Consider the following 15,968-nt stretch of genomic DNA (forward strand, 5'->3'; position numbering starts at 1 on the left):
TTCGTCTAATATGATCATTTATTATCCACTAAACTTTGATACATTAGCATTTGAGTTTTTCATATTCTATGAATTGAACCCCATAAATACATACATCCATAATTAATCAAATAATCAAACAAGGGTGCTTGTGCTTCCTTTGATGTATTCAGTAAAAGCAAGAGCAACCAAGCCTAACATGGCAAATCTACCATTCCATAGCTCTGCATCAGAGGACATGAACGCTTTTGATTTAGACTCCACACTAACCCCTCTCAAGAGTGGAACCAGAGAAGCAAGTGACAAGATCACACTTGTCCCCAGGAACCATGTGATCCCGCCATTGGATATCTGTACAAACACACCCTCCCCTTTGGTCACCTCCATTGCTAATGCTACCACAAATCCTATCATGGCAAGTCTTCCATTGATTCTCTCTGGTGCTGCCCCACTGAAAGCCAGAATATCTATCAACTTGCTGCTCACCTGCAGTTATTACTCGTGTTAACGGGGTGTCAGATTGATAATCAAATTAAAAAATTGCAAACATATTCTTGTGTTAATGATGTTTATTTCATTATTTGTATGCTCACAACTTGATATTTAAATATATTCTCTACTCACCTTTTGTGAAGGTGCTGGTGGTGTAACTGGATTTGGTGCCTGCTCTTCCTGCGATCAAAGACCAATGATATATATGGTCACCAAATGCATATGTTTTCTCTTAAACCCTTTGATGAAATACACAAAACACAACAACTACAGGATTACATCATGTGATATAATACCAATTAATAGTAAAATTTGAGAATTAATACCTCGGCCATGGACCGAACTACGAGGCTAGCTTTCCTCCTCAGGCTTGGAATGCCAAACTGGTTCACCCTGCACCTGTTAGAAATGTTGGTCACAGGACAGGCCAGAATAGAAGACTGCATAGCATATGATGAAGCAGCAGCCATTGATGAATTTTGTTAGTAATGTGTGCTGGAACTGTTCCTGATGAATGTACTATTATTATGAGTATCTGGTTACAATGGCAATTAATACAATAGATAGAGCTACTTATATGATTGCTATTCTTGGCACCTAAGCTAACCACAAAGAATACCTAAGGAAGGCTTAAAGAGACTTAACTTTGAATTGTAGGCAGAAGCAATAATGAAGCGTGGGTATTTTTTTTTTTTCCGCGTGAAGCATACTTTTAGGGCTTAGGCTCCAAAGGTAACTTGGGTCGCGTGAGTTAACTTGTCCAGGCATACATGAGAAAAGCCAGAGATGTGCGTGCATGTGGCTTACATATGGACCAGAACGTGGCCTCGATGAACTTGGGATTGGAACTGTGGCACTCTTGGAAGTTGGAACCCTGCAAGGCTTCAAAATATACTATTATATTCTTCTACAGATTCTAGACAACTATTTTAGTATTACTCAATTAGCAATTATCATAATTATTGAATGATGCTGGAACATAATAAATTTGTGCTCTAAGAATATTCACAAGACTTATAAATATTATTTTCATAATAATTAAAGAAAAAAAGGCAGTGAGGGACTCGAGCATAATTAGTAGCAACAACTGAACAAAGAATATTTCAGCCATTGATCGCTTACAGTGTCTTGAGCTTTCAAAGGTTCCTCCAAATTCTTCTTCTGGCCTTCATAGATTGACCACAATTCTCTGTAAGGCTTGTATTTCTGACTTTCTGTTACTCTTTAACATTTTACTTTATTGCTCCTCTTTAGTTTGTTTATTTGTTTTAAGGTTCCTCTATGTCACTGTTATCTGCATTAGCAAGCAAATTCACGACACTATAGTGAAGGGGAACTACCTTCAGCTTTGACTTCTTTGTCCAGGCAGTAGAATTTGGACCTTTCATATAACAGGTTGACTTCACTGAATTCTCTCAAACTTGTCTCCATGCATAGACTTCAAAACTTAAATTTGTAGATACCTAACTATGATTTGTAAAGTCCAATGTATAGATTTGGTAATTGCATCTTTTTTGTGAAACAAAACGCAATGTTATGTAGAATTTCAATTGATAAGGTGATTTGATCTTCAGAGGAAACTGCCAGAATGGTAGAATAGGGTAGTATTTAGAGGTAGAGGAGACTCAGACGAAAAAATTAGACAAAATATGATTTAGATTTTAATGTCTTGACTATGGACATAGTTTAAGAGAGGGCACTATGGTGCCATTTAATTCATGTAGCCAGTGCTATCTGTTAGGGAAAGGTTTATGTTGTTGTTGTGCTGTAAGTTGTAACTCATTCTTCAACGAGATTCATTTGAAAAAGAAAATATTTGATTTTCATCTAACACGTCGGTGTGCATATTTTTTGTTTAGTACAACAAACTGCACATCATTTCTCAAACTCCTTCATGGATGTATTGTAACATGAAAATAAATGATATAGGTGGAAGCAATGATGAATATAGAAGTTCCTCCCGCAATGGATCTAAATTTATTGTTTGATATGTAATGTGCTGCAGACACTTATAATGCATCATCAAGCTTATTTAATAGCCCTTCTTCGCCCATTAGATGTATTGCATCTCAGAAATCAGGCAAACGCTGGAAGTGCCAGCATTGTTTATGGCAGAAAGCCTTGCCCGGATAGTTGCAGGAGTGGAAAGATGCGGGTGATACTGTCCCTAAGGCAAAAGATTCTCAGAACTTGTGACTGGAAGATCTGGAACATCCTGCTTCTGAAAGTTATAGAGAAACTATATCAGACAATTAAAGTCTGAATGACGATGGGAAAAGAATATCCTATGAAGATGCAGAAAATGACGATTTAAAGATTATGAAAATGCTGAATTATGCACTGAGAGTCAGTTTAGACGACAATTTTCTGAGAATGAAGATGCAAAAGATGCATGCTCGTTCTATTTGGCGAATGGACTGAATGAATTGGATGAAGCATCATCTTTAGAAGTTTCAATGTATGCTTCTAATTCAAAGAGGAATTCAGATCATGATCCTGATAATCCTAAATCGTGCAAGTCAAGAAAACCAATGGATAACAGTTTGTTATTGTCTTGCAAGTACAGTAAGGTCTCCTTTTGTGGCATTGAATACCGTCTACCAGATGGCTTTTATGATGCAGGACATGATCTGCTATTATAGCACCTTGAAAACTATGAGAGAAATGGGTGTCTTCTCACGTGTGAAGTCATCTTGTTAGGCAGGCTTGTTGTTATTATTACTATTGGTAGTAATAATATTAGTTGTGGAAGTACTGAACTACTGATGGTAGTTGTGTGTTAGTGGCCGTTTACAGTAATTGAATTGTTTTTCTCTTTCAGCTTTCTTACAGGGATGAGGAGTCGGATGCTATTATACTCTCGCTAGTACAGCGATCTTACATCTGAAGCCCTTAAATAACTTGAACATTCTTGAAAATCAAGCTGTTATTGACAACTCGAGGATTGCTTCGCTGCTTGCACTTTTCATGTCAGATCATTTTGGAACAGCAATAGAAGTGCTATTGTAGAAAGGACACGGAAGTCTGTGTCTGCTTCAAAGTACAAGAAGCCTATGTATGTGCTCAACTGGGAGCAGCACTGATATAAGTGTATCTGCTAGATAAGTTGTTGATACCATAGAGAATATTACTCTCTCCAACATCTCATAGTTCCAATTAGAGCTGAGCAGTTCGGTGGTGCAGACATAAAACCTGCTTTTCAAGGTATCATTGTTGTGTTTATTCCAAATTTTTGTACGTAAACCTTTCTGCTGGAACTCTTCCATTACCTATCATATGATCTGATACAATTCTATTGTTTTGTATTTATGCGATCACATTGAGGCCCCTATATCTTATGAGATTTTAAGAGATTACATGGATTTTTTAGCACGTGCATGGAATATCATCCTCATTAAGAGGGGGTGATATATGCATCAGGATGCTTGCTGATGCTTGTAGTTGTAGACCACATGATATAAGAGAAGAGAATGATCCTGAGTGCTTTTGCAGGTCTGTATCATCAAAGGCATATTTAGTTTAAAATGATGTCTTTGCTTATTATGTCATTCTTCCTAATCTACTTGTTTCAGGTGTATACCTCTTTGTCGAATCAAAATCCCTCTTTCAACTGGAGGAAATCTTGATCTTGGTTGTTCCTTTCCATCTTTCTCTGCTTGTGACAAATTCAACTACTTTAGTTAGGTGCTAGTTGGGATCAGTTGAGCTGCGGCTAAGGTATGTTACTGAAGGCCTGCTGGACGTTGAATCTTGTGCCAAGAGTGTGATTTTTTTTTTAATCACTCTAGTTGATTAGTGGGTGGTTTTGGGAGGTGGATTATTTGCTTATTCAGTCGCTAATTCATTTATTTCCTGTTTCAGATATAGGTGTTCTTTTCCCACTAGTTATTTAAATTGTGTTAGTGTAGTTTCATATACATGTTTTTGCATGATACTGAAGGTGCGTACTTTGGAAGTTCAGGATAGTTCAGCCTACGGGATAAAAAATTCGGTAACATAACTTTTTGGGAGAAGCAAGAGTTCTAGGTACTCTGGACCACCCTTGCATAGTAGAAATTGATGGACACCAAATTCTTGCCCATTGGAAACTCTCTGCGGATGGTGATGTCAAGCGTAGTGTTTTTTTATGAATTTGGATGGAGGGTCCTTAAAAGTAAGATTTCTTATAGCAATTGCTATTAATACTGACATATTGTTTGTTGTTTAACTAAATTTTTGCACTTTTTTAATTGTTTTTTTTTTAAATCCCCCTAAAAGAACTATCTCAAGAAGCTATCAGAAGCGGGTGAAATATTGGATTTGGCTTTATATAAAGACGTTATTTGTGCTCTGTCCGAGCTGCACTCAAGGCATATATTTTTGCTTTTTGGTTTTGAAATGTGCATAGTTGTATGAATGTTGATGTAACATAAAAAACAATTTTGCATTTTGTGACCGCACAGCACTGACTCGTGTTGTCACATAGAAGCTAACATTTGGTCATTTGGATGTTTACTCCTTGAGATGCTGACTCTGCAAAATTCCATATTATACACAAGATATTCTACAAGATGCAACCACTTAACCGTGTTAACTAGGCTATATCTTGGGTTGGGTGTCCCTTGTTCTTTCAAAATTCATTCCTCAATTGGGTGGTATCATTAGAATCATGATATATGCATTCTTTTTCATTTTCATTGTAAGTATTAGGCCTTAATGTTAGGCCTTAACAGTCTTTGGGTAGATGATAGAAACACACACTTGCTACTTCCTAGTATTGCTCAAGAGAATCGTTGGAAAATCATACCTTAAAAGCCCTACATTCCTATTTCCTAATAAGCTAAGTCATCCAGTTTTTATTGCCAGGATTCAATAATGAGTGTGTATTTGAGTTAGCTAATTATAGAGATACCTGCAAAATGTCATTTTCCAGATCGCGAGGTCTTTGGCAAGTAACTTTAACAAGAGCAGTGATTTGCTTTTCGTTCAACCTTTTTGTATAATGTTGCTTCTCAACAATTTTGCAAGCCTGGGGAATGAGAAGCAGGTAATAATAATGAATCTAACTATCAGTAAGAAGATTGGTTACTTCAATATCCATAAACTTTCCTACCTCCATAGGTAAATAGTTTGCCTTATTTTGGTTTCCAACTTGTACACAATGAAGGTGACTGTATTTAATAGTGAAACCATACATCTCTGAAAAATATTCAACAACTGATTTCATAGTCGAGTTCTCATCAACATGGAGCCTATAAAGATATAACGTCCTTATAAAGAGAACTATTGAAAAGAAGTTTTTCTTTTTTTTTTTTGAAATTATTGTAGGACAGTACCAGGAAGAAAAAATAACTACACGGGCTCTCTTGTTAACCATCTTATAGTAGCTCCCTAAATTGTACATCATTAACATTAAAAAAAATGGTTTGAACAAACTGTGTTTATAGAGTACCTTAATGCGATCAGCATCAGACAATTGCCTTGACAGTAAATCTTTTCCTAGCAGCTGGGCAGCACACTCCACTACTGGAAGAGGTTCAATAAATGCAGCAGAAGCCATATCTTGGAAACATAGAAGAGTAGAGAGAAATTTCATGTTGAATTGGAGTTGAATAAGAAACTGAATTCTAGGGTGAGTACAATGTCAGAATTTGAAGTGCCTCACGTGGAGCATTAGCACGCTTACCAGCAAGAAACTGGGCCAAGTAGAAAAGTGGTACGAATTTCCCCTAGCAGCAAACTTGATCACCACTTGTATGCTTTATTAATTAATTTCTTAGCTACCTGTGTTTCTCTAATAATTTTCTATGAAGAATCAAGTTCCACGAAACTAATCGCTGAGGTTAGTATCAGTTTGCTTGATAATTGATATGCTAAAAATAAAGGTGACTCTTCAATGCAAGCCATGTTATGGATACATTATTATAGTCATCATGCACAAAGAGGGGCTCGATTTTTCTTTTTTTTATATATATATATTGTTATAAAAGTACTTATAAATTTACTCATTCTCATGTTTTTATTTTCCTAGCCAAAAGAATCACAAATTTTACAACTTCCAATTGGCAAAACACACATTCATATAGTAAAGTAGACAAGCATAAAACACATATCTAATCGATAAGAAGGCTGATTTGTGTAGCTTAAATTAAAAATATGCAGGCATTACAAAGTGCATATCAATTCTCAAGATATTCCGTTTGTGCTTCTCACAATATCTTCTTTCAATCACTGCTAGAATCACCCATAGTCCCTAAAAGTAACCTTAAAAATAAAATCAACAAATAATATCAACTAACTTGAATTTGTTCTTTCTTACAACTACATCCCCATAATCAGGTGGTCTTATTTCTTCCGGAGGTCAATTCCAGCTTTCTTTGCAACTGCATCGAGTCCATTCTTCTCTATGGTTTTCAATGCCTTGGTTGATAACCGAAGCTTTACATAGCGCTTCCCAGCTTCCCACCAAATCCTCTTGTACTGCAGGTTTACAAACTGCAGTTTCTTTGTCTTGTGGTTTGAGAAAGATACTTTGTTGGCCTTGTTTGCTTTCTTTCCAGTGAAAGGACAAACTCTCCCTGAAAAAACAGATAAAAAAATAAATAATAATAAATCAAATAAAAAATAGGATAATAGAATAATCGATCACTGTCAAGTGTCAACAAAACATAACAGATTCCAATTAGGTTCCTCCGCCACTAATGATAATCTAACTTGTCATCAATGAGTAGCATCCATATTAGCATATTGTTAGCCATGCTTGTCACCCTCTTAAAAAAAATAAAGACAGTAGAACTAGAGCATATGTGGCTCTAAAGATCAGGCTGAAGCTCGAGTAAATATTAGTGTTAGTTTCTTCAGTCCAGGAAAAGTGAAATTGTAATATATAGTAATTGCCCAGCCACAAGACAATATACGAAGAAGCTTCAAAATCACAGTTGGTAGCTTCAGGATTACTTTTTTCTATTTCCAATTTCTAATGATCTGATCAAACAATTAACACAAGCTTCAACTAAACAAAATGCGGTGGTCTTCCTTCAATATACATATGACTCAAATAATATCACATGATCACGTGGAAGTTATCGGCTTATGGGTTGTGTATTCTTTATAATAACTCAAGTGTTGTTGTAGCTATTCAAATCAGCTACCTTTAACACGTTTAACAGCCTGGTGCAGGACACAACATTTTTGTAATCATCCACTTATAGCTAAACATAAAATATAGTAATTAGGGAGTAATTTGCTATTTGGTCAACCTCCCTTGGTTACTTTTGGCCATGTAAATGATTGATTTTTGTTTCGTTAGCTGCTTAAACAGGGCTGTTCTTTTGGCAGAGAGCAAACTCATAATGGATGAATCAAGCAGAGATACTTGGAGATTTTGTAGCATGAACAGGTTGAAGAACTCAAATGCTTGGCTAAAATCATGACAGCACATGGGTATCCACCATCTTAATCTTTATTCCAGATCCAGTTGTCCATCCATCAATATTTCCAGTATCAAGAGCAATCAAAATGGATAAGATACATCCTGGGTGAATAAATGTGTTAATGTGTCCTCGTCCAATCATGTGACGAAGAAGGTGATTTCACAAGTCAGAGTCCTTCAACTGATCACTCACGATTGGGTTTAAGGGTTAGTGAAGTGCAGGAGAAGGCATTTGGAAATTTCACTATTGAAACGCAACCTACGATGTTAAAAAGGTTGGAATATGAAACTTGTAATTGATGTATCACCTCTCAAGTATCTATTATGAAGTTAGTCAGAGATAACATTGGTTTTATCATGATGAATTGAACGATAACACTAATCCTTTTGGCCCAAAACAGGACAATCTTGATTTATTGAATTCTAAATTTGTCTTCCCTACTTGGAGTGAAGATGGTGCATGGCAGATAGCAAACAATGAAAGGTAAAAAATAGAAATTGAGGGAAAAGGGTAGAGGAGTTACGAGCAAGAGGCTGGAAAGGTAAGAACTTGGGAGAGATGGGCGCAAGAAGGGGCGTGGGAGAAGGGTGGTACGAAATTTTGATGCCGCTGAGGTGGGAAGTGACGAAGGCAAGCTCTGAAAGAAAGAAAAAATGCGCAGGAAGCATAAAAAATTAGTAGTTTGGACTTTGGAGTTCAAATTATGTTGATTGAATATAAATAAATAAGGAAATGGAGTTGCACTTGCCTGGATGAAGGAGATTGGAAGAAGAGGTTTTCGTTTTGGGAGGCTTCAATTTGAGGGGGAAGGTGGATACCAGTGCACAACCTGCCATTGCCATTCTTCTTTCTTATCTCTCGCTCTCCTTCACACAACTCACTTTCGCTCCTATATACTTACTATACTAACCTCATCCACCTGGTTTTTTTCCCTTTGGTCTGGGCCTAAAGCCACTAAAGGAACCCGGTTTGGAAAACCGCCCCGGTTCCACAACACAAGCTGGATCCCTGCAACTAACGAAAGATGAAACGGATGAAGAGCCATGGTGACCTCCACCGTCAGCAGCTCCTGCGGTTGCTGTGTTACTGCGCTTGAGACCATGGACGTTCAGTGATGATTCATCTGTGCTTCCCCTTCGACGTTGTTCGGAACGGTTCTCCTGGGCTCGTCGCCTTGTGTCGTGTAGCTGCCTCTCAAATCCAAGACAGAGTGAATAATCTCGAGGGTGGAAATCTCTGTTGCTTCAATTTCAAATGAAAACTGGCCTGCGACTTGTCCCTGGTTCTCCATGTGGATCTGCTGCTGCCGCCTTATTCTATTTCTCTCAATTTCTTATAGTGACTAGTTTATCATTCTATTCGATCTGCACAGCACTTATTAGATCGGATATAATTTTTACATTTTTCGGTTAGATTTGATCCGATTCGATTAGCATACTTGGTCAGTACATGATCTTCAGTTCCATCAGCAATATTTGTTACATTCTTCCCCTAGTCTTTTTTGGACCTCCAACATCTAGCCCAGGCTCGCAATATTACTCGACATAGTTACCTGTACGCCTAGAATCTATCTTTAACAACTCAATGTATGACTCTTCTTAATCTCCATAAATTCGTGCAACTAACTTTTATTTTGTCAATCAAACTTTCTTGTAACTTGATATGAAATCATAACTTGCCTCTATTATATTTTGCAAGACTTTAATTGATACAATCGCATCAACTTTTATCATTGGAAAGGTAAAAGAACAATCACATGGTAATCAAGCTAATCAAGCTGTCTGTAATTACTAGAGATTTCGGTTCCAAACGTGTATAAGGTCCATTATTCCATTAACATCTCAAGTACCTTTTTTCTGTTAAAGAGGGATCTGAATCAACTAATTACAACCTTTTACAAATTTGTTACACTTTCTATGATACTTGATGTGATGCGATTTCAACACTTTATACTCAATCTCACCATAGATATTATAACTCTTGACTACAACTTTCTCTTTATTTTGGAGGATTGCCAACTTAAAACTCGATTAGAGCCGAATTATCATGCAAATCTCTGCCTCCAAATCTAGATTCGACGTTTGGAAATTCTTAGTGTCACGGCCTCCAAATATAAAGCCAAAAAGTGCGATAAATATTATTGCGTTCTGGAATTTGAAGGACTATTCTGTCAAATTGAAATCTTCCTTAAATTCTCGCCACTATTTTCATCTATCATGACAGATTCCTTATCTTCTCACAGTGCATCTTCTATAGGATCTAGTTCTCCACCCTCTATAGAGGTTGGTGACATACTAGGAGAAGTTGTCATCGCAATACAAGCTCGGTAAAAAAATAATTCTCTCTCATATCACAAGTACCATTGTTATCACAATTTAAATAAATTACAAAAGATAAAGATGTCATCAATACTGATTTCGATACAACTACGGACATTAAGCTAGAGGCTCCCAACTTAACAAAAAATTGAGAATTTTGGGTCGATCCTCTTAAATTAGCGATCACATCCCCAAACTTTATATATAATTTAGTAATTCTCACCTCATATTTCTTACGACAGCAAAATAAAACTAATCTTAAGAGATTTTATAAATAGATAATATTTATATACGGACCATATTATTTTCATAGTCGCTAAATATTAACCTGAAATTTGATGTCTTTGAATATACTTTTTTTTCCACAAAATAAATAAATAAAAATATTATTAAAAGATGATAATTTAAAATTATTATATAATTTAATATATTTAATTAAATTATTTTTAATAATATATATTTAGATATTAATTAATTTATAATGATTTGATAGTATACTTGAATAACAAGTTAATATAATATATATTTATATCTTAATTATATTTACATAAAAATATTAATATTTTTGTAATGAGTCGTCATTTAACAAATTAAAAATTTTTGCCAAAATGAAAATGTCAATTTTTATGTGAAATAGCAAGACTAACACGTACATGTTAGGCTATGCTAGTACACCTACGTGTTGTGCCTAGAAAGATGAGTTGAGGGAGTGTGTGACAAGTGTGTTGAGCATGCAAATCGCATCCCATTCCCATATAGAGTATATAATTATATATCGCGATGCACCGCCACCGAATGAGAAGAAAGGAATCGGAAACACAGAAAAAGAATGACATCGTTAAGCATGTGTTGCTGCATCCTAAAGAGAAGCATCGTCTACCCTCTCCATTCGGGAAATCTATACTCTCATTTCGCACCCAAAGCCAAAATAAAAACCACATCCATGGCCATCTCTATATCCCCCTTCAACGCAAAATCTTTAATAACCATAACGGATCTGAACGAAGAAATACCCGAATACCCGGTAAAGGCTCCAACGGAGATCCCAACTACTCTGCCAATTCCCGAAATAGATCCGACTGTCCCCCCCGAAATAACTACGGATCCTCCCCCGCCGCCACACCCAATTCCCTTGCCTGATGCCCCTAAACCACCTCTATCTCCACCTGGCCCGGAGACCCCCGTACCGGAGCCGGGTGTGGTGCCTCCACGCCCACCCGAGGTTGTGCCACCACGTCCACCGGGACCTGAGATTGTGCCTCCGCCGGATATAACACCACCTAGGGGACGAGGTGGAGGAGCGCCAACGTAACACCCTATAATTTTGCAATTCACATGTGACGTGAAACATGACCACATAGTCAGCTACAAGGATTTTTTTTTTGTTTAAATTGCTTTGGTTCCCAGTTTTGGCTTCTTAGTAACTGATTTTTGCTCCCACTTCTAATAAATTTTCTTGTTTTTCTATAATATATCAATATAAAAATATTATTTATACCTAAAACCAGCTACCAAAATTAGGAATTGTATCAGCCACCTAACAAACTATTCACGCTCCAAAACAAAACGCGTTACCAACCCATCCCTTTTCATCGATGAAAAACTCAGCTCACTCCATCGTGTTTTTTGTGGTTACATTTCTGGTTGCATTTCTCAACACTTTTTTCTTACTTGTAGTAGTGCTTGAGCGTTGGTTCCTTGACAGCGTTTATGGCTACTCCACAGCTGCCATACGCGTTCTTTTGGCAAAGGAGATGATGATACAAAGTGGTTATTACAGTTTCGTCTTAGAACTTCAAAGTGAGAGAGGGTTTTCCATTTCAGTAAAAATAAGATCGCAGAACTCAAGGCAAAAATCAACGCAGAAATTAAAGCGAAAGCAAAAACAAAACACCTTCGCTGCAAGCGCTTTTGACTCACCTGTAGATATTTATGTTCGGGGCAGGGTCTTGATGAGCCTAAAGAATAAGTGAATTACAGGCTGGTTATATAGCTGACACGAGGAGAATGAAGAGTCTGACATTAGCGAAAAATCATTTTGGGAAAAAACTATTTTGGAAATTTGGTGTAGGTTGGAACAGTGACCATGAAGGTTCATGAGCTTTCGGGAGGGCTTGGAAAGGATGTGTTGAAGATGAATAAGGTGGTCGATTTCCACACCGAGGAGAAGATGAAGAGCCATTCTAGGGGTTGGATGAAGAAAAAAAGTCATCGTTAAAAAAAAAAAACACAATAATACAAGTCAAATTTCATCTTTTATATCACTAACATTCTTTTATTCATCTTTCTGAATGTCTCTTTTTTTTTTTTTCGCCCATAGACCGTCAAAAACCAATCAAAGGATAAGAATTTTGGAATAGTGCTTTTCAATGCTTTGTTTAGAATCTATAAAGGAGAGGTAAATATTAAATTGCTACTCAAAAAATTCTAGCGCTATTAAAATTGTACTCAAAAAATTCTAGCGCTATTAAAATTGTATTTGATTTTTGTTCTTGACAAAATAATTTTTGAAAGATTTTAAAATTTGACAAATACACCCAAACGTGAAAATAAGATATCACATTGAACGAAAAATATTGATCTGGCAATCGGAAGAGTTTTAGTGATGGCAGCAGAGAATTCGGATGGTATTTCTGGCAAGAAGGAGAGCTTGCAGCTGCGAAAATGCCATTTTCGCATTTTGTTCTCTCTCAATCTCGCATCCCACCTCTCATTAGTCTTTCTCTCTTCTTCGCTAATTTAAAGAAGAAGAGAAGGACGAGAGAGAAACACAAAAGAGAAGAAGAAAAAAGAGAAAAGCGGAAGAAGAGGGCGCTGCCGAAGAGAGGATTGCTGCTTGCTGTCACCGTCATTGTTGCTATTGCACGAAAAGGAAGCCCGAAAAGGAGAGAAGGAAGCTAAGAGGGCACGAGCATGACGGAGAAGAGGAAGGAGAGAGCTATCCCGTCGTTGCCGTCGTGCACTATCATTGCCTTTGGAGCCAGTTGGAGCTGCCGCTTTCGACGAAACGAATAGAACGTGACACTACAAGAAAAATGATGAGTACAGTCAGATTTAGAGTCGCAGAGTTGCGACGGATTTACCAGTGTAACGACATCGAATTCGTAAGGTTAAATAATCACTGGCGAATTTATGTTTCTGACGGTAAATTCACTGATAATAATTGGAGGGAAACAAACAAATTGGTGCGTCCATTAGGGTAGGATTTACCATCAGATTTTTCGATGGTAAACTCACTAAATGAAACGCTGTATTTTGATGACCCGCAATGGTTTAACATCAGATTTTTCCAACAGTAATTGTGTCATAAAATTAAAGCGCGAACTCTCTTCTCCCGCATTTGAATTTGTCTTTCTATCTCTCTAACCCTCTCGCCTCCCACTCTCTCTCTACCCCTCTCGTCGTCATCTTGCCACCTTCGTGCTGCTCGCCGTCGTCTTTCTTGCCTTCTCTGTCTTGCTGTTGACTACCATCCAGTGTCGTCGTGACTATCTTCTTTTCCTCCTCATAACCTCGCAATGTGGCTCTCTTGCTCGCCCTTGCCTGCCTCATTCCAAGTCATAGAATCAAAACAGAGCCACTCTAATTCCAACGAGTTCAGGTGTAGCAGCGGCTGGTCACTCCCATCGCATCCCTTTCTCGTGAATTCTTGTTCTATTTCTTCGACTCAGGTTCGCATATCACCTTTTCTTCTCTGTTTTAGTTAATTTAGGATTAGTTATATGTTGATTCTAGTGCTAATTTGATTTAGTTAGAATTATTTGCTGCTGTTAGTTGAGTTTAGGTTAAAATTAGGATTTTCTGATTAGAATTAGTATTATTTTATAGATAGTTAAACATGTTGTTAAGATCTTCTTGAGTTTTAATTTTAATTTGTTTGGATTGATTGACATGATACTTTGCTGAGTCACTGCGAAATGCTGCTGATTTTTCATGTCTTTGGTGTTGAATTTTGAATTGGTATTGCAAAAAATGTTTGTTAGTGCTATTTTGTGTTGTTTATGCTTTTACATGCCAAGTGTTTGACAATATGTCTCCAAGAACTTTTGATAAAATTTTTGGCTTAATCTTTGAAAACTAATGTTTATTTGCTGCTGTTAGTTGAGTTTAGGTCAGAATTAGGATTTTTTTATTAGAATTAGTGTTAGTTTATACATAGTTAAATATGCTGTTAAGAGCATCTTGAGTTTGAATTTCAATTTGCATGTTTGGATGACTGACTAATACTTTGTTGAGTCACTGCGAAATGCTGCTAATTTTTCATGTCATTGGTACTGAATTTTGAATTGGTGTTGCAAAGAATGTTTGTTAGTGCTATTTTGTGTTGTTTATATTTTTGCATGCCAAGTATTCAACAATATGGCTCAAAGAGCTGTTAATGAAACTTTTGGCTCAATCTTTGAAAACTAATGCTTGTTTGTACATGATTCTTGCCATTATGCATTGATGATTGAATATTCAATAAGTTTAACGTGGTTTATTTTGATTAAGCATTTTGAATGATGTTGTGAATATGTTTAGCACATTTTTAATTGATACGCTCTTTGCAGAGATGACGACAAGTAGTGGTGTTGCAGATCAAGATTGTGGTCATGGTCGAGGTAGGGGAGGGTTTCTGCTGGTACCCATGGGAATTTTGGATCATCTCCCTCTACTCCAACTACCCCAGTGATGTCACAGGTTGTTGATGCATCAGACCAGTCGTTCATCATGATCTCTAACTCCAACTACGTCCCAGCGTCTATGGCGATGCCGTCGCCTCCATCTGCTTAGCAGTCCAATGTCTCGGCGACAGACACCGCGGCCCCGAAATCCTCTCACGGAAGTGAGCTAGCTGATGCCCCTCTACCACCTTCCATCGTACAATTGATGATTTGGCCTGATGATGGAACAGTGTAAGAACTACTTTAAGTCTTTTATATGCTGAAAGTGTCTGATTATTGATTCTAGTTTAGTGGATTTAAAGTTGTAGGTTTGAACTGGTGAAAGTGTTTGATATATCGTGATTAGTGATTCTTGATAGTTGATTCTAGTTTAGTGAATTTAATGGATTTATGGATGTTGCTTCTTGATTATTGCCTGTTGTTCATTGATTGTTGACATTTGGTGATGTTTAAGTTAATTGTTGATGGATAGAGTTTATGGTGTATTACGCTTAATACGATATATTTTGATTAACTAACTTTAAAGTTACTTTTGTGCAGTTAAACTTTATATGGGATAAGGAGCACGATCTCATTTTCAGGAAGATATACGACCATCGTATGGGTAGGCGAGTGCACAGATGCTAGAGGATGTACGTGAGTGGCGCAACCACCTAACTTCCTGGCTTTGCCTGGAAATCAAGAAGGCTTTGTACGTTCACTGGGAGACCAATGAGGGGTTCAGTCATCAGTGTCTCACAAACAGAGCTAACAGGACATCGGTTAGGTCATCTAAGTATATCGGCGGCTCAGCGACCTTCATGAAGACTAAGGTCAGGTTGGTATGTAACTTCTCTAATTTTGATATTAACTTAGTTATATTCTTTGACATATTATTAGTAGGCATCCTAATAACATGTTTCAGTGCAACATGTGTAGTCGAAGTTGTTGGATTGTGATGCAATATTGGTGGAGACCTTCAAAGTACAACCACACGTTGAAGGAGAACAAAGAAAGATTTGCTGATCAGCGGTCACAAGATCATTATTTGAGTAAAAATCTGATCTTGTAATATAAAATTAGAGAATAACTGTAAGCCTATCGTCCTAATCATAATAACATGT

General features: G+C 37.1%; 3 protein-coding genes across 3 annotated transcripts; all 3 read right to left on the reverse strand.

The window, feature by feature from the left end:
* On the reverse strand, positions 1-1,081 carry LOC112761393 (early light-induced protein, chloroplastic-like). The gene is made up of 3 exons (XM_025808182.3): positions 798-1,081; positions 604-651; positions 1-465 (listed from the first exon to the last, which is right to left on the reverse strand). The coding sequence occupies exons 1-3, from the start codon at positions 939-941 to the stop codon at positions 115-117; spliced, it is 543 nt and encodes a 180-aa protein (XP_025663967.1). The 5' UTR covers positions 942-1,081; the 3' UTR covers positions 1-114.
* Positions 1,082-2,270: 1,189 nt separating this feature from the next.
* Positions 2,271-6,181, reverse strand: LOC140176456 (protein argonaute 10-like). The gene is made up of 3 exons (XM_072207844.1): positions 5,903-6,181; positions 5,363-5,479; positions 2,271-2,692 (listed from the first exon to the last, which is right to left on the reverse strand). Exons 1-3 carry the CDS (start codon positions 6,044-6,046, stop codon positions 2,639-2,641), a joined length of 315 nt encoding a protein of 104 aa, XP_072063945.1. The 5' UTR covers positions 6,047-6,181; the 3' UTR covers positions 2,271-2,638.
* A 383-nt stretch (positions 6,182-6,564) lies between these two features.
* On the reverse strand, positions 6,565-9,798 carry LOC112761409 (large ribosomal subunit protein bL28c-like). The gene is made up of 3 exons (XM_025808184.3): positions 8,632-9,798; positions 8,407-8,520; positions 6,565-7,028 (listed from the first exon to the last, which is right to left on the reverse strand). Exons 1-3 carry the CDS (start codon positions 8,723-8,725, stop codon positions 6,796-6,798), a joined length of 441 nt encoding a protein of 146 aa, XP_025663969.1. The 5' UTR covers positions 8,726-9,798; the 3' UTR covers positions 6,565-6,795.
* Between the last annotated feature and the right edge of the window lie 6,170 nt (positions 9,799-15,968).

This window comes from Arachis hypogaea, chromosome 2 (genome assembly GCF_003086295.3).
Source record: "Arachis hypogaea cultivar Tifrunner chromosome 2, arahy.Tifrunner.gnm2.J5K5, whole genome shotgun sequence".
Lineage (NCBI taxonomy): Eukaryota > Viridiplantae > Streptophyta > Magnoliopsida > Fabales > Fabaceae > Arachis > Arachis hypogaea.